At 41.8% G+C, this 26,825-nt stretch overlaps 1 protein-coding gene across 7 annotated transcripts in view; it reads right to left on the minus strand.

The window, feature by feature from the left end:
- Nucleotides 1–26,825, minus strand: part of Cdk5rap2 (CDK5 regulatory subunit associated protein 2) — a 178,326-nt gene that overhangs the window by 97,825 nt on the left and 53,676 nt on the right. For all 7 annotated transcript variants that reach the window (XR_011369981.1, XM_070012605.1, XM_070012584.1 and 4 more), the window contains exons 12-13: nucleotides 23,881–24,099; nucleotides 656–826 (exon numbers count right to left, since the gene is read on the minus strand). Coding sequence is in view for 6 of the 7 variants with exons in the window: in XM_070012605.1 (XP_069868706.1) it covers nucleotides 656–826; nucleotides 23,881–24,099 (390 nt within the window). In the remaining variant the exon portion in view is untranslated. The remainder of the gene's footprint in view (nucleotides 1–655; nucleotides 827–23,880; nucleotides 24,100–26,825) is intronic.

Below are 26,825 nucleotides of genomic sequence, written 5' to 3' on the forward strand. Positions count from 1 at the left end.
GTTTTCAAAGCTACCCAGTACAGCCAATGCCACTGAGCCTTCCCAGTGCTGTAACCTAAATCGGCTTCTTCTTGGCTTTTAGTCATTGTGTAGCACACAGGCAATCACTGGATCCTGGGCAGGTAGCCTGTGTCTATCCACAAGTTTTGTTGCCAACTCACAGCTGCTCCCATTCTCCTAGTTAGTCTCCATGGGTTTATACCTTCTATTCCATTACTGCTATTTTAACAAAGTTTCAGCAGGAAACAGAGTTAAAACACCTATGTTCAATTTGTCATAGTTACCTCTAGGTTGAGCTGAATCTCAAAAATCCATTACATGACCAAATAAGAAAGGTTTCCCAAGACTGAAAGGAGTAATTAGGGAAGCAGAGAAGAGTGATGGGGACGAACTCAAATACGGCACAGCAAATCTTTGCTGTGGAAGTACCTCCTGAACAGAGAAGCCTCTGCCACTTATCCTTTGACCCAGGATAAGCTCTTCCCTTTCTCTGAGCTTCTGCCTTCTCCTACCTCCCTGGTGGCTGAGGCCCAAACTATATAAAGAAAGTCCTAAAGTGCTCTGTCTGACACACATCATTAAAGACTATACTCATATATACTGAGAAAGTTTTAAAAAATACGCTAAGCAAAGAAGAAAAAAAAAGATATGGTACCCGAAGCATCAAGTCCTTTTGATTGGCGCTTTCTCTCAGACGTTTGATGACTTGCTCTTGACTGTGCAACTTTCTGCTGCTTTCACTCAAAAGACTCTGGTAATGATTCTCCACTGCTTTCTCCCTTTCATTCACTTCATTGCGTAATTTCTCAACTTCATTTCTGAGGTCCTACCAGAAGAAAATAATAGAATTTGCTTCACAAAAAATTTGACTTTCATGCCTGTTTGAACCCCCCCCCACCCCCGCCAAATTATTGCTATAACAGAACAAGTTAATCGTAAATGCATTTAACAAACACGTACTTCCTTCTCATTTACAGTCTTACAAAAACTTACTTTCAGAAAATCTACAATCTGGGCAAAGCTTTATGCACACATATTTATCACCATATTATTTACAATGTTGAGAAAAATAGCAATCAAGGAGAAATAATAAAGAAAATATTACAAGGAGTATAACATTTTAAAAAGCACAATTATTAGTAACAATCAGAATGCCAAACTGTACATAATATGACATTGATTGTTTTCTAAATATTTATACAAATGTGATAAACGCATTGAGGGAACACATTAAAATAATAACTGTACCAAAGGAGAAGGATTGTGGGTATTTCCCAGTTTATTTTCACTTTTTTTTCTGATTTTTGAAAATGTCTTATTTTTTCCTCAATCTCTAAATGCAAGCTGTAGTACTTTAATAACCAGAACAAAACCTGCCTTAATACCATTCACAAAGACTTTTTTTCCAATATCATGGAAAATGATCACAATAAAAAGTTAAGGGGGGAAATGGTAGAAAGTAAGTAAGCTGTGACTTCCTTAAAATACATACTATTTATAAGATTTGAACAACCCAAATGCCCACTAACAGAGGAGTAAACTATGATACACCTCACCACAGAGTTCTCTTAAGCTATAAAGGAAAAGGAATGAGAATTCACTGTCTACATAAACATTCTCCCCTAAAGGAATCTTCAGCATGTATTTAGAGGAGGTGAGGGGAAGGGAGAACCCAGGAGAAATAAGTACAAATAGCATAATGCCATTTATTTAATCATAAAACAAATTAAATAGTTGCCTATAAGATACAGGAGAGAACAAGAAGGAGGAGACAAAGAGAGGGTAAAACTCACCTTCACATGTGACCATTTAAGTGTTTGCAACATTATCTTAAAAGTAAACTTAAAATCCCCCTAAAAGTGAGAGCATCAAAACAAATCTAACCATATTAAGCTGATTGTGCAAACTGAGGAATAGTAGCAAGAACAGAAAGAGAAAAATAGCTGGAACTGGTGGCTCAATCCTGTAACTCTAGCTTCTCAGGAAGCTGAGATTTGAGGATTATAGTTCAAAGCCAGCCTGGGCAGGAAAGTTTGTGAGACTTATCTCCAATAAATTAGTCAGAAAAAGCCAAAGTGGCACTGAGGTTCAAGGGATAGAACACTAGCCTTGAACACAAAGAAGCTCAGGGACAGTCCCCAGGCCCTGAGTTCAAGCCCCAAGACCAGCAAGAAAACAAACAAACAAAAGCAAACCATAAGGAACAGAGTCACAGTTACAGAGACAGAAAACATGAGCAGTAAGTAACTCCTATCATAAAATACTGAGATGCAGGAATTATTAGTAGGTTGGGTTTTGTTTTTGTTTTTGTTTTTATTTTGATTTTTACTAAAGAATAACCCAGCCTCTCTTGCCTAATAGAGAAATTGGTCCAAGAAGTAGAATGTTGGGAAGAAGGGAGACACTAGAGTATATAGCACTAGCTTCTCAGCTAAACAGAGACTACAGGAAAAAGAACTTACTGGAGAACAGAAATAAGTCATCAGCCAGGTGCCAGTGGCTCATGCCTATAACCCTAACTACTTAGGAGACTGAGACCTTTAAGGATGGAAGTTCAAAGCCAGGCAAGGAAATCCATGAGACTCTTATCTCCATTGAACTTCCAAAAAGTTGGAATTGGAGCTACAGTTCAAGTGGTAGAGCACTAGCCTTGAGCAAAAAAAAAGCTCAGTCACAGTGCCCAGACCCAGGGTTCAAGTGCGAGGGCCAGCACACACCAAAGTTAAACTGTAATTTTGAATTTGAAATCTCAGTATGCAGTTATATTTTCCTATTTCCTTCTCTCCCTCCTTCTCTTGAAAAGGTCCTCCCTAGTACCCATACTACAATCTTTATCATTTTCTATCATGAGAACAAGTGTTCTTACAGTAGTTCTCCAGGTATAGCCCCTCCAACAGTACAAATAGCATGATCTGCCAACTAAAAATGCAAATTTGGGGCCCCATATCAGGTCCACAACATCAAAGCCTCTGAAGCCAGCAATCTGTGTGTTAAGAGGTCTTCCAGAGATTTCTGACACATACTGAAAATCCACTGACAGGAATGCTTGCAGACCTGGAGCAGGAATGTATGAGACATGCCCATGTCTGTTCACACTGGAAATCAAGGAAGCTCCCAAAACTTGAGGAACACAGCATTCAAACAGAATAGGCTTTCTCTCTGTCGAGGGCAGGAAAAAAATGGAATTCTAAGAAGGATAATAACAATGAATTAAAAGACACCAAAAATCCCAAGTCAGTGATAGAGACACAGTCAGGGGCAGCAGCAGGCTGAGCATGCACAGGCCCTGGGTTCAATCCTCAACACCGAAGGGTGGGGGGGTGGGCAGAACTTTGGTTAATAAGAACAACTGCCCCCACTAAAGACAGCCACATTCTTCTTGAAAATGGAAAAAAAAAAAAAAAGCTAACAGGTGGAATTAAGAGTGCTGATCACTAACCTTAAAATAGAAAAGTTATCCTGAAAAAGTTATCCAATATTAACCACAAAAAAAGGGAAGAGGGAAAGGCTCCACCAACCATTGCTGGCCATCACCAGAAAGAGGTCAGGCATCTAGAAACCAAGCAGCCTATATGAGCTGAAACAGAGAGACAGAGAGGAAAGAGAGAGGGGAGAGAGGAGAGAGAGAGAGAGAGAGAGAGAGACAGAGACAGAGAGAGAGAGAGAGAGAGAGAGAGGCAGAGAGAGACAGAGACAGAGACAGAGAGAGAGAGAGAGAGAGAGAGAGAGAGAGAGAGAGAGAGAGAGAGAGAGAGAGGAAGAGACAGAGAGAGACAGAGAGAGACAGAGAGAGAGAGAGACAAAGACAGAGCGCTTCTCCCTGGAGCCTTCTGCAGATGCACAGCCCTGCCACCACACTGACTTAAGGAGACCTATTTCAGGCCTCTGACTCCCAGAACTGTAGTATTCTAAATTTGTGTTGTTAAGCTGCCAAGTCTGTAGTAACCTGTAGTAGCAGCAATCAAAAGCTAATAGCCTTTGGAGAATGCCAGATAACTTTTTTTTCTTTCCTGTATGAACTACACCTTAGGGTAACTCCATGATGAAATACTAGTGTATCTTTACAGAAGTACTCAGCTATAAGATAGTATAATGAAATGAGGTTATCGCCACTTTGCAAATAATAAACAATGGCCAGTAGTTTCACAAAACCAAGGACTATCAAATACTTGAAAAACCTTAAACATATTAAAAATTAAATGTTAACTTTTGAGTAAAAAGATGATAAAATTACACCAGACTTTTAAAATTCCAAAACAACTAGACCAAGAATCTATCATGAATTGTACATAGAAATCTGATTCTGGAGAAGAGAAGAAAGAAGGCATGCAATCCTCCCTGGGTATCCCTGGGGCATCGATTCCAGACTCCCCCAGTGAGTACAAGTGCTATGCCATTTAATGGCATAGACTTTGATGGATATATAATCTGCACACATCCTCCATACACTTTAAATCGTCTCTGATACTTAATACAATGTACATGTTATATAAGTAGCTGTTATATTGTTTAATACTGACACCGTTTTTAAGTATTTTCCATCTGTGGTTGTGTAAATCCATGCAAGCTGAACCCAAAGATACAAAGACTAATTGTAATACCTAAGCAATGCTAACTGGATTCGAAAACTAAAGAGCTAAGACATGGCATGCCACAGTTCAGTCAAGGCAGCCAAGTTCAGCCATGTTCGCATGGTAAATGTTCCTTCCCATCCTTGCCCATCTGCAACCACAAATGTTACATGTTTGACTCTGTCTTGGACCCTCTCCCATTTTTATTTACCCCACTACACTGCAACCTACAAAGAACATACAGCAACTAAATAATGACATAAAAACAAAAAGAAAGTTAAAGAGCATAAATTCCAAATGTTCTCTAAGCATAAAGAGGAGGAGAGTCCACCCACAGAGCTGCTGCAGCCCTTCTGCCATGGTCTGCTTCCTTTCAGCCCAGAGAAAGGCAAGGCAGCTGTATAGTGAACCAGCCCACACAGCAGCCTGCTCAGCAAGATTAAACTCAAGTAGCGTGATTCCGCTGAAAGACAAAATCAAAGTTCAGCAAAATTAAACATCCAGAAGTGGGTACTCGGTGAGGTCAAAGGGAATGAATAAGACGAGTGAAGAGGAGAAGAGGAAGACAATGTAGTCAAGAATCCAATGTGTATCCTACAAAATTAAGAAACATAAAGCGGGGCTGGGAAGCTGGCTCAGTGGTAGAGTGCTTGTCTCACATGTATAAGGCCCTGGGTTTGATTCCTCAGCACCACATAAGCAGAAAAAGCCATAAGTGAAGCTATGGCTCAAGTGGTAGAGCGCTAATCTTGAGCTGAAGAGCTGAGGGACAGCGCCCAGGCCCAGAGTTCAGCCCTCATGACTGACCAAAATAAAAAAAAAAAATAAAAAAAAAGAAACAGCATAAGGGAAGGGGTGGATGAGAATGTGGAAAGGGGTGACATTAATCAAGACACATTGTATTCATAAACTGCTTTGTTCAATGGCAACTCCATTGTACAACTACTTGAAGATAATAATTTTTTAAAACTATTTCAACATTTTTTTGAAAAAGCATGTATTTTAATCACTATTTTCCATGGTCTCCAACCATTTGCTCTTGCACATAACAAATAGCTCTATTCTATCCATAATTTGTTCTTGATTTCTTAATTATTACATGTTTTTTAAATCACTTCCATTTATTTTCTCAGTTAAATTGTCAGGAGTGGGATTACCAGGTCAAAGAGCAAGTTTTGAGTGTTTGTTGAATAAACTGACCAACTATCTTCCAGAAAGGCATTTTCACCAATACTGATACTTCCTTAAATGTTTCCTAATGTAACTAGTACAAAATGGTTCTTCACAAGTATCTGGACCTTGCATTACCTCTACGGCAAATTTTCCTTGAGGATCATGAATGATAGTACTTTCAAAAACAAAAAATGTCATGGGAGGTTGAGATCTGGAGGATGGCAATTTGAGGGCAGCCCAGACAAAACGTTACTAAGATCCCCTATGTCACTCATTTAAAAAAAAAAAGCTGGGCTTAAACTGCACATCAGTGATTCATGCCTGTAATCCTAAACACTCAGGAGGCTGAGACCTAAGAATTGTGGTTTAAAACCAGTCCAGGCAGGAAAGTCCAAGAGACTCTAACTACCAAAAAGCTGGCAGAGGAGCTATACTCAAATAAGAGAGTACCAACCTTGAGCTAAAAGCTAAGGGACAATACCCAAGCTCTGAATTCAAGCCCCAGTATCAGCAAACACACACACACACACACACACACACACACACACACACACACACACCTACACACACACACACACACACACACACACACACACACACACACACACACACACACACACACACACACACACACACACACACACACACACACACACACACACACACACACACACACACACACACACACACACACACACACACACACACCCCTTTCTCCAGAATCACTTCAAGTATGCACTTTACAAACATGTACAAACTCACCCAATGTCCCTCCCCTAGACCCTTCCACATCCAAACACTCCAAGAACACAGTCTGTCAGAGAAGAAGGGTAAGGACTTACCTTTTCAGTACATGTGCTTCATTTCACTTTTGCCTTCCTGGCTGTGTTTTACCGCCATGTTAGTGATCAGAATGAACACACACCAGGACCAGAGAAGAGGCTGGAACTGGGGAGTGGGTGGTGGAATGAGGGAGACCTGGTCTCCCAAAAGCAGCAGCTGTGTACAAGCATCTTCTAGACTGTGTGACAGATACTCACTTGGCTACCCATTCATGGGCTACAGTGGCCTGCCAGGCCCTCCCCCACTTGGCCCTGACCCCTCACTGCCCTCTCCTCTTGCCATCCATCCCCATTAGCTCCGTTCTGGCAACGATGGCATCTTCTGTGGCTCCTACATACGAGGTATGTGCCCAGCTCATGGCCTCCCTTAATTGTGGCTCTCTCTGCCTAAAGTTCAAGGCCTCCCACATACTAGACAAGTGCTCCACCCCAGACGCCACTCCCATCTTATGACTGAGGAAAGAGGCTGAGGACTAAAGTAATTCACTCATGATCATAGGCACTAAGGAACAGCACCTGCCTAACTCCCAGCTCTGATTCCAAAGCCTGAGTTCTCTCCCACAACATGGCATAAGTTTAGACCTCTCTTGCATCACCCACAAATGCAATGATCCCATTCTTCTTCATCCCATACTTTTAGAAACCTCCACCCAATAACCACTATGAAGATCTATAGATCTTAAGATGGTCACTTAGGAATCTCTAAAGTTACAATAAATTTGCATGCCATCCCAGAATGATCATGCCTTCTTTTTAATTTTAATTATGAATGTAATTTTAAGATCTTACTTTTATGTTAGTATATACATACATCGTAGAATGATTACATCAAATTAGGGTATCACTTCAAATATCTTTGGTAATTTGTTCTATCAGCTATCTTAAAAGATAATACATTATTAATTTTGTCTAAAATTCTGCACATAGATCTGAAAAGTTTATTCCTCTTGTTTAATTGGAACTTTGTGCTCTTTGGTCAACATCCCCCTTACTCCTTCCCTAATCTCCATCCCTTTATAACCACCATTGTACTCTCTACTTCCATAGGTTCAACTCCTTTAGATTCCAGGTTTGTCCACAGGGTCATCAATGACAAGATCTCATTCGTTTTGCAAATGCAAAGTATTCCACTGTTTATATATACATTATATTCTCCTGTGCACTCAGCAGCTGATGGGCGCTTATGGTGGTTCACAGTCCTTATCTATTGTAAATAATGCCCCAATGAACAAGGAGTCCTGATGTCATACTCATTTCAGTCTTGGTCATAAGCTCACTCAGCAGTGAGATTACCAGATCATATGATGACTCTATTTTCAGCTTTAGAACCTACATACTCTTCTCTGTAATGATGGTACTAACTCATGGCCTCTTCAACACCAGCTGTCTTTCATCTTGTTAGTAACAGCTATTCCAGCAGCTCTGAAGTGTTACCTTCCTGTGACTTGAACTTGCATTCCCTTGAGGACTAGTGGTGCTGAGCACTTTTCCACAGGCCATTTGGCTATTTGCCTGCTATCATTTGAGAAAAGTCTACTCAAGTCCTTTGCCCATTTTTTTAATCACGTTGCTTTATTTTGCTACTGAGCTGTTTTGGGTTTCTTATATATTTTAGATTTTGAATAATGGTTAATGAGATGCATGGCTTATAACTATTTTCTCCCAGTCTATATGTTATTTCTTCACTCTGCTAAGTTGTTTCCTTTCCTAGGAAGCATCCTTTCAGTTTGACACAATCCCATTTGTATGTTTTTGCTTTTCTTACCTGTGCTTTCAGGATCATTTTAAAAAAGAAAGAAAAAGAAAAGCCCAGGCAGTATTATGGAGCTCTCCCCATGTTTTCTTCCAGTGCTGCAGCATCAGCTCTCACATTCCAGCCTTCGGTCTCAGTTGTGTTTTCACATAGTGTGAGATAAGAAAATATCCATTTCATTCCTCTCCATGTGGACAGCCAGTTGCCACAGCACCATGGCTTAGATTAGCCATTTTTATGCCAGTTTGAAATTTGATGGTAGCTTTTCATTTGAAAATATCACAAATGTATCCCACTGTGTAAGAGTATACATTGTTCATATATGCAGGGACTGGGGGGCCCATTTATATCACTTCTATGATTCAGTTCCTTCCTTTATACAAACACTTCTCAGACTCATATTTAGATGTCTGGTTCAAGTTTGCGCGCACGCATGTGTGTGTGTGTGTGTGTGTGTGTGTGTGTGTGTGTGTGTGTGTGTGTGTGTGTATGTGTGTGTGTGTGTGTGTTCAGTAATCATCTTTCCATTTTCTTTTTCATTTGATATAAATATGTAACTATGTAGGTGGAGATCTTCTCATCTGTTCTATGTGATAAAAGGTAGTAATGTTATGACATTTCTTTCACTTGTCCCCCAAACCTAAGCAAGCTGACAAAATGAAAATGACCTGTTCCAGAGTTCCACAAAGAACATGTAGCCTTACAATTCCCTAAGATTAGGGGTTCTTAACCTGAAGGCCACTGTCTAGTCCAGTAACTTCATATTTAGGAGGCAGAGGGCCCACAGTATCCTCAGGATCTCAGAGTCTCAGAGAGTCAAGGCACTCAAGAAGAAAAACCCCTTTGCATCTTAAAATCACTAGTCACTGGGACCATCGTTTGCTGAGTACTAGCTACGAACCAAGCCTGGGCCACAGCATTTTTACATGAAATATCTGTAACTTTTATAATGATCTACATATTGGCATCATCAGTCTTCCTTCCCCAGAAAGAAAACTAAGGTTCACAAAGGCCAAAAGATTTGGGGAAACCTTACATATAAGTTCTAGTGTTGAAATTCAAGTCAGTCAGTATAACCACAAATTCTGTGCTCGTTCCATCCAACTGCACTATTGTTAAAACCAAAAGCATAGAAAACCACTCTGCTCCATAGGCTTTCATTGGCCAATAATTCTAGCAGCCTGAGCTAGTTTTATGTCTCAAGGACTTGGACTGGTGGAATATCCATCCTGACATGGAGGCTCTCCTCCCAAAGGAGACACAGGACCAAGGACTGTGTACCTTATATGACCAGCAGTCAGAGAAGACTTTAAAGGAGGAGATTCCCATGCCATTGCCATGGGAGGAGGTGTGTGCTGAGGTGGCCTTCAGGAGGAGCGGCTGCCATAGCAACACAAAGACAGCATGCCACGAGCTCAAGTTCTCGAAATCAATGGAGTTAGAGTAAATGTGTGTTTGGAGGCAGGGCGGGGGGGGGGGGGGGGTGTTGGGGGGGAAGACATGGAGATGACATGTCTTATATGAGCAAAACCTTCAGAACTGAAAACTGATCATCTTGGGTGGTTCCCCAAAACCTCCTTCAATATTCCCAGGCTGTGACTTGGCCTTGAATCTTGGCTCTATTGCTAGCGAGCAGTTTGACCACAGTGAGCGAATTTAAATCATGAAGGGATCTTTTCCAGTAAAGTGAGATGATACTGCAAACTCATAGAGCCCTTCGGGGTTCAATGAGACAATGAATAGGAGCCTGGCACAGAATCTGAGGGAGAGCTCTCTGTGTTATATGCTCTCTTCCTTTGCATGAGCTCCCTCCTCCCATGCATGAGCTCTCTCCCAAAGCATGTGCTCCTCCCCAGACATGTATTCTCTCCCACGCATGTACTCCCTCCCCATGCATGAGCTCTCTCTCCATGAATGTGTTCTGTCTCTATGTATGTGCTCTGTCTCTATGCCTGTGCTCTCAAGCAATGTATGTGCATTCTTCCAGGCTGACCCCACCCCTAGGTTTCCTCTTGTGGCTACAAAATCACCATCCTCCACAGGGTTCGGCTATTGTTTCTTCCTCTTCCTCTCACACATCCTGTCATCCAACAGCCCTATACATCCCCAGCAGATAGAGGATATGACGAATAAGGAATCTGAATATAATGTTGCAAGGTCAAGAGTGACCGATTCCTGCCCTGTCATCCACTCCTGCCCAGCCAACTCCTTCTCAAAGCAAAACAGGAATCAGGAGTCACATGTCCAAAGCAGAGTTGTCTGATAAAATTTTAAGGATTTGGTTTTTTGGTATTGTTATTGTTGCTGTTTTTTGTTTGTTTGTCTGTTTGTCTGTGGGAAAGAAAAGATTAGAATGCAGAGAGCAAAAAAATTGGAGAGACACCATTAGATCAAATGTCTATGTCACTGTTATATTCAAAAGGGAAGTAACAAACTTTAAGAGCACAGAAAATCTATTCAATAAGCCACAGCTGAAAACTTCCCTAATCTTGAGAAAAACATGGAATAGGAGTAAAGGAAGCCCAGACCACGAGCATATGTTATACTCAAACTGTCAAAAGTATAAGACCATGAAAGAATGTTTTAAATATTCAAGGAAAAAAATGTTAAGTCACAATCAGGGCACTGGTGACTCAAATCTGTAATCCTAGCTATCAGGAGACTGAGATCTAAGGAATGTGGTTCAAAGTCAGCCCCATGAAGAAAATCCATGAGACTCTTCTCAACAATTAACCAGCAAAAATGCCAGAAGTGAAGGTGTGGTTCAAGTGGTAGAGCACCAGCTGTAAGCAAGTGGAAGCTAGAGGGCTTGAGTTCAAGTCCCAGTACTAGTACTGTAAGCTTAAAAAAGGATTAATTAGACTTTCCCAGAGAACCATGCAAACATCCAGGTACAGAGAACAAAGAAAGGTTTATTGATGGGAAAGGAAGCCAGCAAGACTACTTTTCACAAGGGAGAAGTGAGAAGAAGCACCAGCTATTGTCTGGGGTGGGCTATATAACCTAGGAGGTTTAAGAAGGGCTAGAAGGGGCTAGGAGGTGGAGAGCCTTTTGTGGATGTGTGGGCCAGGGGCTTCATCATGACAGATAAGAGTTTATGGCTGCTGTCCAAATAGTAGATAAGGGGTCCTGAAACTGCCCAGACCTGAAGGTTACTCTAAAGGGCTCTTGTTGCCTTATATGTGGTAGCTGCCCCAGAGAAGTGCCATCCCAAGGTAAGTTGATTATTTACTGCCTTTACTACATGGGCCTGGTGTTGCCTAGGAAGGGAGCATGCTAAGCTGTGGAGAAGGGAAGGAGTGAATTAAGCTATGGGAAGGGAGCTCATTTCGCTAACAAGTACACACACACACACACACACACACACACACACACACACACACACACACACACACACATATACACACACACACAAAGGAAGATATAATGAATATAAATCTATATGCACCTAATATTATGGAAGCACCCAAGTTTGTGTATGTGTGTGTGTGGCCTTTCGCTCAGCTTGCTTGTTCAACTGGTACTCTACTATTAATATGAACACATTAATTGGAAATAGGTTATCTCAGACTTTCTTCCCAGGCTGGCTTTGAACTCTGATTCTCCGATCTCAGCCTCCTGCGAAGCCAGGATTACAATTATGGAGCCAGTGGCACCTGGCTAGGACCCACCATTTTACAAAATAAGCACTACTATCCCTAAAGGAATGAAACAGACTCCATTACAACTCTTAACAAATGACAAGATCATCCAGACAAATATTAACAAGGAAACTTCAGTGCCAACCTATGCTATAGATCACTTAACAGATATTTATAGTCAATCCAAAGCAACAAGACTATACATTCTTTCCAAGAGTAGATGGAATGTTCCTTCAACAGAACACATATTAAGGTACAAAATAAGTCTTAACAAATTGAAAAAGTAAATTTAAAATCTTATCCTATATCTTTTATGATCACAATAAAAATGAAACTAGAACTTAACATCAAGAGAAGCTTTAGAAATTATACAAATACATAAAGACTAGATAATATACCTTTGAAAGAACAGTGGGTAATTCAGGAAGTAAAAAGAGAAATTTAACAATTTCTTGCAACAAATGGAAATGAAAACATGCCTGTAGGATACCACAGAAACAGTAATAAGAGGGCAATTTATAACCTACTTCGGAAAAAAAAATACAAAGATTCAAGGTCTTTGAAGAACAATAGCACACCATATTTGGAACTATGGAGGGAAAGAAAAAGATCTGAAATGAGTCTAAAAGAATAATACAAAGGATCAATGATTTTTAAAAAGACAAAAGTTTAATTGATAAATCTTTGGCTCAACTGTAGAGAGAAAAAAGAGAAAAGAAAAGACCCAAATAAGTAAAATTAGGGATGAAAGAAGCAGAGATTATAACTGATATCACAGAAATTCAAAAGACCATTAGAAATTCCTTTGAAAACCCATTGAAAAATCTAGGAGACAAGTTTCTGAACACAGATGATAGACCAAAATTGAACGAAGAGGAAACAAAAAGTATGATTAGACCAATAATAAGTAATGAAGACTGAATCAGTAATGTCAGTCTCCCAATAAACAAAAAGCCCATAATAAATGGCTTCACTGCTGAATCTTACCAAAATTTTAGACCTAATATCAATGTTTCTCAGACTATTTCTTTTTTTTGGGGGGGGGGGGGGTTCGGTCATGGGGCTTGAACTCTGGGCCTGGGCGCTGTCCCTCAGCTCTTCAGCTCAAGGCTAGCGCTCTACCACTTGAGCCACAGCACCACTTCCGGCTTTTTTCTTTTTGCTTATGTGGTGCTGAGGAATCGAACCCAGGGCCTCAGGCATGCAAGGCAAGCGCTCTACCACTGAGCCACTTTCCCAGCCCCAGACTATTTCACACACACACACACACACACACACACACACACACACACGGCTGACCAATGTTTCTGATGCAAAATTCTTCAACAAAATACTAACCAACAGAATTTTAACAGCATGATCAAAAAGATCATGTGCCATGATTAATTTGGTTTTATTCCATTCCAGTGATTCACAGATGACTCAATATATGCAAATCAACAAGTGGAATGCATCACATAAACAGAATGAAGATTAAAAGTTACATAAACAACTGAACAGATGCAGAAAATTTTAACAAAATTCAATATTCCCTTCATGATAAAAGCCCTAAACAAATTAGGTATAGAAAAATCATACCTCAGTACAATAAAGGTAACTATGACCTAAGTTCGTGAGACTTTTATCTCCAATTAACCACCAGAAAACTGGAAGTGGAGTTGTGGCTCAAAGTAATAAAGCACTAGACTTGAGCAGAAAAACCTCAGGGACAGCACCCATGTCCTAAGTTCAAGCCCCACGACACCCGCCCCCCCCCCCCCCCCGCAAAAAAAAGAGACAGTACTGAGATAAAATGGCATATACACCAATGGACAGAATAGGAAATCCAGAAATACATCATACATCTACAGCCAACTGGTTCTTGACAATGGTACCAAAAACATACAGTGGAGAAAGGACAACCCCTTTAGTAAATGTTACTAGAAAAGCTGGACATGCACATGCAGAAGATTGAAATTTCACCCCTATCTCTCAGCTGCACATAAAGCAAATCAGAAAGGATCAAAGACCATCATATAAAACCTCCAACTCTGGAGCTACTAGAGGAAAAACTTCACGATATTGGTATAATGATTTTCTCAATAGAGCCTCAAAAGCACAGGAAACAAAAGCAGAAATGACAAATGGGATTTACATCAAATAAAAAGCTATTGCACAGCAAAGGAAGCAATCAACAGTGAGGAGACAACCTACAGACTAGGAGAAAATACTTGCCAGCTATTCATCTGACAGAGTTAATATCCAGAATGCATAAAGAACTCAAAAACTTAACAACTACACAAAACACAAGTAATCCAATTTAAAATGGGCAAATGATCTGAATTAGACACCTCTCAAAAGAATACAAATAGTCAATAAATATATGAGAAAATGTGCATCACCATTAGCATCAGGAAAATGCAAACCAAAACTACAATGAGATACCATCTCAGCCCAGTAAGAATGAATATTGTCAAAATAAGAAAGATAATATATACTCGCAAGGAAGAGAAAAGAAAGCCCTGTACACCGCTGGAGGTAATATAAATTAATATACCATTATGGGAAACAGTATGGAGGTTCCTCAAAAAAAAAAAAAGACTAAAAATAAAACTACCATGTGATACCACCACCTGACTCCTGGGAAAATATACAAAGGAAATGAAGTCAGCATACAAGAAAGGTTTGCCAGCCCATGCTTACTGTACCACCATTCACAATTACTAAAAAAGAGAATCAGCCTATGCCCATCAACAGATGCATGGAAAAAGAAAATATGGGGGCTGAGAAGGTGGCTCAGTGGTAGAGCACTTGCCTTGCATGCTCGAGGCCCTGGGTTCGATTCCTCAGCACCACATAAGAAAAAAAAGCCGGAAGTGGCGCTGTGGCTCAAGTGGTAGAGCGCTAGCCTTGAGCTGAAGAGCTGAGGGACAGTGCCCAGGCCCAGAGTTCAGGCCCCACGACCGGACCCAAAAAAAAAAAGAAAGAAAGAAAGAAAGAAAATCGGTTGAGAAGGTGGCTCAGTGGTACAGCACTTGCCTTGCATGCATGAGGCCCTGGGTTCGATTCCCCAGCACCACATAAGCAAAAAAAAAAAAAAAAAGAAAGAAAAAAAAAAGAAAATATGGGATAGCTACAAGAGAGCATTATTTAGTCATACAAAATAGAATCCTGGCATTTGACACAAAATGGATGGGACTAGAAGACATCGTGTCATGCAAAATAAGCCACAAAGAGACACCCCCAAAATGTTCTTTGATAAGTGTGGAAGCTAAAAAAGAAAAACAATGCCAAGTAGAAAGAGGGATTTCTACGGAATAGGCACGGTCCTGGGGAGAGAAGAAGCAGTAGAGTAGAGCATGCATAGACATGATTGACATATAATGTATATATGTTTGGAATAGCAAATCCCATTAATTTGTACAATTCATAAGTGTTAATATAGAGATCTATAGATATCTACATATAGATGAATATGCTTATAGATCTAGATATCTACATCTCTATATCTATATCCATACCTCTCTATCTAAGATTAGGAATACTCAAATCTGTAGCATTGGCATCATCTAACTCCATGTTCATGGGCCTTCCTCCAGAAACTGTCTCAGTAGACATGGGGAAGATCTCAGGTAACCATTCAGTTTTAATGTTGAAAGTTATCATTGTGGAAGTGGAGGTGTGGTTCAAGTGACAGAGTGACAGCCTAGAGCAAAAAGGACAAGTTAGAGAAAGCAAGGTCCTGAGTTCAAGCTCAATAATGCACATGTATGCACACACAAAGAACAAAAGAAAGAAAGAGAAGAGGAGAGAAGAGGGAAGGAGGAAGAGGGAAGAGGGAAGAGAAATAATAAGCTTAGGCTCAAGTGGTAAAGTGCCTACTTGGAAAACAAAAGACCCTGAATTAATACCCCAGTACCACACAATTAGGTAATTAATTAATACCACCATTATAAGGATGTTCAGAGCACCCCTGGTCAGCCTGTTTTCACTACATGAGTAGTATCTTATACCTGACCCTCACGTTGCTTCGCAGTTGCACAGCAAGGCTTGCACGATGACATCAACTGGGGTCTGAATGTCTAGAGCACTGGGCAATTTTCCTGAGATACACAGGGGCACTGTGGGCCATCACCGAGCAGAAAGCTCCCTCGGTATATCAGGGATCTCTTAGGGAAGAAGGGCTGGTTTTTAAAAGTGAATTCATTGAAAAACAAAGTATCCCCAAAACTTAGAATCACATCAGAATTGAAAAGCCAAGCCCTCACACTTCCTTTTCCAGCCAGTAAGCTTGTTTTTATGTGTGACCAGATGGGGAATGAGAAGGTTCTCATCCATCAAAAATTTCCACCTTATCAGGCTTCACAGGGAGAAGGCTTGTCAAAGCGTTCAGTGGTTACCTTTAAATATACAAAGGAAATTTCTCCAAATTCTTAATGAGGTACAGGCACTCAATGATGTGAGGAGAATTTCCACACACTCACTAGGGGATATAGTACCCAAGCCAGGTTCTGTGGAGCCTGGCTGCCCTGGGCTAGAGTGGAAGCAGCCATGGTAGAGGGAGGGGTCTCTGGGCCTCTGCTCCCTTCACCCTGGGCAGCTCCACTCCCAAGCTTTCTCTCCTAAGAGGTCATTTGTAAAAAGAATTCATCATTTAACAAACAAACAAACAGAAGCCACAAGAATGACAGAGTTCTGCATAGAGAGCTAACAACCAGGCCTCGTCTGACTGTGTGGTGCTGGCCATGAAGATGGCCAAAGTTCTGAGGCTCCACGACATCTCTATCGGAACTCTGGGAAGGAAGGGACAACAGAGCTGGAGGTCAAGCTAGGCAAGCACCAAGTATAGCTGGATCCAGCATCAGGCAAGACATCACCCCTCTCAGAAATACTACCAGAGGATGCAACAGGACAAACCTGCCTCTTCCTCCATCCCCACCCACTATGCCTACAGGCAGACTCCACAATGTCCCCCCTCCAAGTTCTGGCATAGGCCTTCTTTCCACCATGACTGCACTTTCCCCTCCTGTCCCTGGGAAAGCAACTGTGTATCACTGGAGTCTTGGTTTGAATCTATCTCCTTGGGGAGCTTCCTTCCCTGCCTCCCACTTTGCTCTCTCCACACAGCTCCATTCTCCAAGCATTTGGCCCATCCTATCAGTGCTTGTCATACCACGTGTTAATTAGTGCTATGTCTGCATTTCTATCACACTTCACTAGATGCCTTCAGAGACGTGTCTGTGACTGTGATGTGTCAGTTCTCCCAGTGCCCAGGACAGAGCCTAGCACAGAAATGATAAACTCAGGTGTGTTGAGGAAGGGTCTCCCTGTGATACCCATGGAGATGGCAGTGATTCCACAGGAAAACTGAAGGTGGGTGACTTTTCAAAGCAGCTATAACAAGACCCTCACCCATGAGCCCCTGAGATGCTCCTCCATCTCTCTATCCAGTGGCACCGTGACCCTCTTCCCCAGGGGTTGATCAACAGGGAAGAAAGAGGCAAGCACACACTTTGGAGGAAGAAATGTACAGCTCTGGTGACTAAACTGGGAAGAAGGATGAACCACACCTACTAGCCAAAGGAATCCAATGGATTAGTCTTGAGCCAGTACCTACTACACAAGTAAAGCAGGAAGAGGAAAGAAGAGATCTGGCCACGCTAGGCATCTACTTCTCAGGGCCAGGAAACAGAGTAGGCATTTTCTCTCCTTACATTTTTTGCTACTCATTTGTTTAGTGCCAAAACTGATCTAAGTAACCCCATTTGGGGGGAGTAAACATTCATTCAGAGAGGTTAAGTAGTTGACTCAGCATCTCTAAGTGAAGCTCAATGCCCTCAAAGTGCAACACCTGTTTCCACTAGTCCAAGGCACCAAAATTGCTCCGTTTTTCCAGTTAGCAATCATTTATGATGCAGCAGGTATTATGCTAAATGCTCTACCACCCAATCCTTACAACAGATCTGGATCTCTGATAAGAATCAGACCGCATGGTTCAGGGAGGCTAAGCCGCTGCTTCACGGCCTAAACAGCTGGTTAAGTGCTGGAGCCAGAGCTCCCCCAGTGAGGCTCCAACATCTCTGTGCTCAAGGGCCACACAGTTCATGTGAGCTGCATCAACTCAAAATCTTCACCACTTGCAAGGGGACCCTGTTAGCTTCATAAAATCATGCTCTTCAGGCCAAGTTTTGGTCCTAACCAATCAGAGACATTGCCTTGAGAGGCCCCATTTCAACTATGGTCCAACAAGTGATGTATTAAATACTGCTGCAATCACACCTGTAGCTACTGATCAGTGACCCTCAGTGTAGGGGCTTCAATGGAATGAAACCCACTCTTAACAAAACATGAAGACTGGTCAGCTGCAAATTTAAGAATTAGGGGCTTTAGTTGGCAAATGCCTCCCACAGAGCTAAGTGCCCAGCTACCAAGATCTAATTTCTCTTTCCCTCTCCACCTCTCCCCCCCCCAAACACACAGACACACAGACACACAGACACAGACACACAGACACAGACACACAGACACAGACACACACACACACAGACACACACACACACACACAGACACACACACACACAGACACACACAGACACACACACACAGACACACACACACACAGACACACACACACACACACACACACACACACACACGCTCAAAGAGAGTCTAAAAGGAACATCTTCAGTCTCTGGTTCCAAGTCAGAGATGTGAGGGCAGGCAAGGGAAGAGCCAAGCACCATTCCTGCCACAGAGGTCAGCACTCTATTTTTTTTTTTAACCATCCCTTCCCATCTCCCTCCGACCGCCCCCCAAGGTCAGTACTCTAAACAGAGAATATCTGCAAAGGCCTCCTGAACTCCTGCGGTGGAATGAGGTTCCTCTGGTAGCAAGAAGGTATATAACACAGTACAGGTGGACTTACCTGTGAGCCTCACAGTTAGACCTTTCTCACTGTAAATATGCTTCCCAAAGTAAAAGTGAGAGCTTGCACTCACCAAAGTCTAACAACAGTGCTAATGTATTCCAAGTGCTTAATTACATGTATAATGAATAAACAAACAAGATGGCTAGTCACTGTGATCAAAGGCAATTAAAAAATGACCACGGCCCATGGTCTCATGTGCATTCAGGATCAGACACTATCAGTCTAAAAACTCCAATCCAAGCTACAGCACTGACGCTGTCTCCCTCCCACAATGTGACTGGCGAGAAATGCCGGTCTGATCACATCCAAAGATCAGCTGGCTTGCCACCAGAATTCAGGGATTGTCACACAAACTAAAACTGCTTGCTACAGCTCCTCTGCAGACTTGAAGTCAGGACTCATCTATAAACCAGGCTGTGCTATTTACAACTGATTCGGAAGCTCTTGTCCAAGTAAAGGGAATAATAGGAAACAGCCAGACACAGTCCCCGGAACTGAAAACCTCAATACTTACAAGCTTACTGACTTGACGGGCATTGATCTGGCTCCATGCAGAAGTGCTTCCACTGAATGGGGCATTGTTAAAACTGTGTACACCACTTGGTGCTCTTTATCAGGCCCACCAGAGGCAATCCCTCCTCAGGCCCCTGGGTAGCAAACACTGCCCTTTCACGTTCAAGTGCTCATCTCACAGGCACTGGCAACTCTGGGACAGAAATTCCATTTACTCTCACTGCCAGGAACTACCAGATGCATTCTCTAAATCCCTTCTTAGACCATGGAAAGGGCAGCAACAAAATAAATTGTTATATACTTACTGTGGCTCCATTTTTCTAGCCACCTTTGTTTTCTCTGCTCCTAATTCCATTATCCTTATTTTTACTTTTATTTCATCTTACAACTTCCTGAAAGTGCCTACAAATATTCGTGAAACTTTGAAAGGAAAACAACAATACTTCTTAAAACCTCAAATAACCACAATACTCCAAGCCGGTTTTCTTAAGGACCTATTATTCTCATATACTGCAAAGCAGAGCATGCAAAACTCCTGCTACTAGAGTCACATCATGGTACCTTACATACAGTACCAAAATTGGAATCCATAGACCCAGATCCAGTTCTACTTTCTAGGTGACCATGGCCACCTAGATTGATCTTTCAAATGAGAATAACATTCTTTGTTCTTAAATATGGTTCTGTGGACAGCATGAAAAATGTTTTTCAAGAAGAAGATATATATAGGCTCATGCCTATATCTTAGCTACTCAGGAGGCTGAGATCTGAGGCTGTTTGAAGCCAGACTGGGCAGACAAATCCAAAAGAGGCCTATCTCTATTTAGTGGGCAAAAAGCCAGGAGTGAAGATGTGGCTCAACTAGAAGAATGCCAGCCTTGAGCAAAAAAAAGCTAAGCAAGAGCACAAGGCATTGATTTCAAGTCCCAGAACTGACAGAGAGAGAGAGAGAGAGAGAGAGAGAGAGAGAGAGAGAGAGAGAGAGAGAGAGAGAGAGAGAGAGAGAGAGAGAGAGAGAAGGAAGGAAAGAAGGAAGGAAGGAAGGAAGGAAGGAAGGAAGGAAGGAAGGAAGGAAGGAAGGAAGGAAGGAAGGAAGGAAAGAAGGAAGGAAAAAGGAAAGGAAGGAAAAAGGAAGGAAAAGGTTATAAGGTAAAAAAGTTATATGCTATATGTGAATATGTAAATATATATATGCAAGTATCTCCTCAATCTCTATCATCAAAATTTTACATTCTGATGATAGCAGTGGAGATAAGCTATTTTACACTTTATAAAAACATTATTATCCGACTGCAAGGGACATGCTAACAGCCCATGAAAAGGCAGGCTTTCCTCCACCTCATGCACAACAAACCACCCAGCCTCACACTGCTCACTCAACTCCAGCATCCCCTCCTCCAGGATCTCCACACTCAGTATGTAATCACATTCATCAGCTGTAGAAGTTCAACTGCCTAACCTGTCATGTGTAACATTTCATCTCCCATAGAAACATAAAACCATTAGAAATCACACCTCGCATTTCCATCAGTTTGTCTACCAGATGCTCTTACTATTCAGTGGCAGTGAGCTGATAGGGGACCACAGGCCTTCTAACAGCTCACAATCCGCTCTATGTCTATGCTGCTGGTGGCAGCACAAACTAGGCTGCACCTTTGAACCAACAACCCAGGAACATAATTAACCAGTATAAAATATGTACCATATGACCAGTAATCTCACTCCTCAGACTGTCCTAAGGATTGCAAAAGAAAATGTCTTTATGCTCAAAGATGTTCATCATGGCATTATTTTAACAGCCAAAATGCTCAAACAAAAAGGAGATTAGTAAATTATCAAATAAAAGCTACCAGCTTTCATCAATATGCATCTGACCATTTAGCAATATGCACCTGACCATTCAACACCTCAACTCATCAACACCCCAATTCGTTCAGCACCTCAATGTTCAACCTGACCATTCTAGAGTGTACATCCACTGGGAGGAGCCTATGACAGTGAGTGATCGGAACACACAGAGCAGATGGCATCATTGCCTCACGCCTGTAATCCTAGCAGATGGCAGTAGAGCTGAGATCTATAAGATCACTGTTTTCTGCCAGCCCAGCAGAAAAGTCTATGAGAGTCCATCTCCAAAAGAGCCGGCAAAACAACAGAGCAAGAGCCATGGCTCAAGTGGTAGAACAGCAGCAGAGCAAGAAAGCTGAGGAAGCACAAAACTCTCTCTGAGTTCAAACCCCCAAAAACCACACAGCAGTATTTAGCCTCTGATTAGAAAGGCCAGGTGGACCAGGACTAGAAGGCAAATTTGGATACAGAAAGTGTTGCTATGCTAAAATTGTAGAACTAGTTGATGTTTACTTATTTCCCTAAATTTTATTACTGTTCTCTTAGTGTTTGTTTAAAATGTTATTAAAATACACAAACATGTATACTTCACTCTGTCTTCAATATTAACTTTGGGAGGAAAATCCATGCATCCTGGCCTGGCTGCTGAAAACAGCCCCCAGAAAACTACCCAGTGGCACCTGTGGCGCTTGGAGAGCACTCTCTAATGACTGCCCGCCAACGCGGTAGGACAGGTAATTCATTAACCTCATGTCAATGATCACTTAACACCCTTTCCTACATGATCACGCCAAAGACGATACATCTCCACATGACTCTCAGGAGGGATTAAATTTGAAATTGCTGAGTACTTAAGTTTAGAGATAATTGAAATTTAATAAGCATGCTAAATTTAGAGAGAATTTTTAAATGCTAATACCCAATGCTGAATAGAGAAGAGTCTTTAAAAATTACAGAGAAGAAAACTTGTATAATCTTTCTGGAAAACAATCTGACTATGTTTATAAAATAGTTTTTAGAATACTCAGACTTACTGACTCAGTATCACACCTCTATCAGAAATATATGAGGCGCTGGTGATTCACGCCTGTAATCCAAGTTACTCAGGAGTCTGAGATCTGAGGCTTGCAGTTCAATGACAGAAATGTCCATGCGAGTCTTATCTCCAATTAACCAGCAAAGAACCAAAAGTGGAGGTGCGACTCAAATAGTAGAATTATAGCTTTCAGCAAAAAAGCTAAGAGAAGAGCATGAGACCCACAGTCTAAGCCCCATTACCAGAGGAAGGAATGAAGGAGGGAGGAAGGGAGGGAAGGAGGGAGGGAGGGAGGAAGGAAGGAAGGAAGGAAGGAAGGAAGGAAGGAAGGAAGGAAGGAAGGAAGGAAGGAAGGAAGGAAGGAAGGAAGGAAGGAAGGTAGGAAGGAAGGAAGGAAGGAAGGAAGGAAGGAGAATCAGAGAAGCCAGGTGTCACTGACTCACACCTGTCACCTTAGCTATGCAAGAGCTTGAGATCTAAAGAATCACAAATCCAATCCAGCTGGGGAAAAAAAAGGTCATGACATTCCACATCAACAGAAAGTTGGGCACGGTGGTATACAACTGTCATCCCAGCTACGAGTAAAGTAGAAATAGTAGGATCATGGTCCAGGCCATCCTAGGCAAAAAGTATGCCCTTATCTTAAGAAAAAAATATTTTAATAAAAGAAAAGAAGCTGGAGGCATAGCTTAGGAGGAAGATCACCTGCCTAGCAAGCAGAAATCCAAAATTTAAATCCCTGTACTGCCCTCATCCCCCAAAAGTCAAACAACCCAATGTGCTATAATAAAGGTCAAGTTAAATAAATGATAGAGCATCTATGTGATGGAGTATTATACTGTCACAAAAAAAAAAACAGGTTTCTGAATATTGGCAACATGCCCACAAGTGAACAAGAGAATGAAAAGAATCAAAAGGCAGGACACAAAACTATTTCACCCAGGCCCAAAGAAACAGGTTCCATGGTTTCCCTTATTTGCAAGAACTAGTGTATGTCTGAGTCAAGCAGAAAAGGTCAGATAAGCTGATGTTAGGGAAATGAACCCTAAGATATGCATTCAAATGTTTTTTTTTCTTTCATGTGATTGTTTCTAACACATTTATAAGATTATTTCTTTGTTGCTTTGTATGTCCCTCCCCCATGCTATAACCCCTGCTTTCACTGTATTTGATGTCGGTATAATTTGTGGAGGGGAAGGGAAAAAAACAAATCGTTTAAATAGGGATACAGGTGGACCCATTGCAACAATGAGATGTACAAGTCGTTATGTCAAAAACGAACTTTACAACTTTGGTGCGGGGGGAGGTGTACTGGGTGGGGGGGAGGAAGGGAAAAAACGGGAAGGAGAAACAAAGGAGGAGGCTACAATGCTTCATAAGAAATGTACTCATTATCTTGCCCATGCAATTGTAACCCCTCTGTTCAGTATTTTCACAATTTAAAAAAAAAAAAAAAACTATTTCACCTTGATACTAGTAGAGAAAGAGTATAATGGACTGAACATCAGTGCATTATACTGACCCTGGTCCTTCCTAGTTGAGGGGATGATGAGGTTTCCAGCACTGGGTGTGAACACACGCAGCAGGCACACTCACGTTGGCAGTTCGAGCTCCTCGGCTGCCCTCCCGCCTGGCTTCGTCCAGCTCTTGCTCCAGCCTCGCCTTCTCCTGCTGCAGCTCGCCCAGCTCCTGGCTCATCTTCTTCATGTTCCTCCGCAGCCTGTGGTTCTCAGTGCTCTTGGTGAGGTTTTCCGAGTGCAGCTCAGCCAACAGGGCTTCCTTCTCCGCCAAAGCAGCCTGGTGATCTTCAGACCCCTAGAAGAGAATGGACAGGAGGAGGGAGGGCGCTGATCTTCCCCACTTCAGGGCATAGTCCCAGAAGCCAAGAAAAAGATGAGCATCCACAGCACCCAGTCACAAGCCACAAATAACAGCAAGCCCTAAGCAACACAGGACAATGTGCCTGTAATGACACTAATGGGAAGGGAGGGAAGTCAGTGCTTTTCACAACACATGAAGGAAAAGCACAAAAGAAAATGTTAACCGGCACTGACTTCACAGAGTGGGACTGCAGTTTACATTTCACTTCATTTCCAAGAGAGCATGTTACTTTAATAAATGAATTAAAGAAAACTTAATGCAGTCACTTTAGACATAGTTCAGTGGTGGAAGGTGCACCAGCATTCAGGGGTCCCTTGGGCAGATCAGATAGATGGCCAGTGTTGTGGGGGCAGGGAGCTTGGAGGCAGAGCACCAGGCTAGCAGGTATAAGACCCTGGGTTTGATCCCTAGTGCCATAAAACACAAAGAAGCAGGAAATGAAGAGCTTCCTTTGTAAAGCAGATCTGAATCCAAAAGCCAATAATGGTCTCCTATGTTAGTCTGGCTCTGACCCACAGGCATCCCAAGAAAAGGGAGCGAGTGGTCAGCACAGTGGTCCCTTGGAGAGCTTCAGGAAACCTGGACTTCAGCAAGGACCAAAAGCTAAAGGGGTCAAGAATATCTTAAACTCATTAATTCACCAATAATCAAAAAGAAACAAAGTGAAACACATTCCCAGTTGTCAACTAAGATTTTTTTTAATGGTACTGAGGTTTGAATTCAGGGCTTCACACCTCTTAGGCAGAGAGCTCTGCCACTTACACCACACCTCCAGCCCAATAAGATTGTTCTCAGAGCTTTTGATACTAGTTGAGCTTATGATATGACACCTTTCCTACTGATTCTTCAAGAACTGGCTATGCCCCTAGAAGCCAGGAAGTAAGCTAGAAAGAATACAAATGAACACAACCCTGCATGTCAAGCACATGTGCTCAGCAGAGCAGGCTCACACGCATCCCAGTTACTCCACTCAATCCTGGAAGAATCCAAATACAGGGGAAGCCTTATATACAAAGTCATCCATCACAGACTTACTAACAACAGCAAAAACTAAGAAGCCACCTAAATATGCAATACCATAAAAATAAACTGTGACACACAATGAAAAGACTCAATAACAATGCTATATGAAAATAAAACAGCACCACTGCAAATGATCTTAAAAGAAAAAAACTACACATGTAAGAAAGCCTAGAAGATTGGTGATACTGCTTAGGTGATTTCTAGATTTCTCTTTTTTTTCCCCCTTCATTCTAATTTTCTAGAAATATTTCTGAAACATGTATATATTTCTAATTGGGAGAAAAACTTTGTACATTTATTCTTTTGATCAGCAAATTAAAAAACAAATGGCAAGCTGGGTACTAGGGGCTCATGCCTATAATCCTAACCATTCAAGTGGCTGATATCCTGAGGACCAGAGTTCAAAGTCAGCCAAAACAGGAAAATCTGTAAGACTTGGCTAGGGTCATGGCCAAGTGGTAGAGTGCCAAGCAAGCACGCCCAGCAATCTCAAGGCCTTGTGTCCCAACTCTGGTATCAATTTTTAAAAAATAAATAAGAAGGGCAATTGAGTTGTCAAAGTCACAACCCAGACTGGAATGAAGAAGGCCCCAGTTTACTGGCATTTCTAGGAAATTCATCTCTGCCCCTATCACCAGATAGTCAGGGTATCAAGCTGGTTGTTTAGGAAATAAGCAAGACTACAGCTAAGTGAGGGGCAGGGTACCTCTGCTGTCTTAGGTTTTCTCAAGCACAGGTGCAGGGCCCCACATTTCTGGCAATGTAGGACACCACGTTACAGCAACATAAGATGAGAGTGAGCACCATTCAAATTCTAACACAAATCGGAATTAAATAAAAAGGAGCAGAAAACCTAGATCATGAGATCATTTTTTTAATTTCTGTGACAGTGCTTAAATAAACTCAACAGACAAAAAAAAAGTCAACAATGACCAGAAAATGATCATCTTGAGCAATATTTGCCCCTTCCTTTTATTTAACTCTGACTACACTATAGCAGCTAAAGCCAGGCATGGTAGCCCCCACCTATAATCCTAGCTATTCAGGATTCAAAGACCAGGAAGACCAAAGTTCAATTGCAGCCAGGGCAAAAAGCATGTGAGACCTCACTTCAACCAATTAAAAAGCTGGGCATGGTGTGGAGTACTTGTCAACCCAGCTACATAGGAAGCATAAGTAGGAAGATCACTGTCCAGGCCAGTCTAGGCAAAAAGCAAGATCCTATTAGAAAAATAACAAAAGCAAAATGGTCTAGAAGCATGGCTCAGGTGGTAGAACAACTGGCTAGCAAATACAAGGCCTTGACTTCAAGCCTAGTACTGTCAAAAAAAAACCAAACATAATGAAAGAAGCACTCTTACATGTATCATATTTTTCACACATCATTATTATGCCCATGGAAGTAACTTAGGCTTAGAACTTCTGAATAAGTAGTGTATCATTAGACCTCATGCCTGAATCTGGGCCCGGAGTGGCTGGGAGCCTATGTTCCTCCCCTCAGCAGGGCAGACTCCAGTGACCACGCAGGAAGAATGGACGTGATGCAAAGACAGAGACGGGAGCACCTGTTAGGGGCTTTCTGAACATAATTATTCACTGTTATTATCCAGTGGTAAAGGATCTGCCGCCATCACATA

The sequence above is a fragment of the Dipodomys merriami genome, unplaced genomic scaffold (assembly GCF_024711535.1).
Source record: "Dipodomys merriami isolate MVZ:Mamm:240054 unplaced genomic scaffold, mDipMer1.0.p SCAF_11, whole genome shotgun sequence".
NCBI lineage: Eukaryota > Metazoa > Chordata > Mammalia > Rodentia > Heteromyidae > Dipodomys > Dipodomys merriami.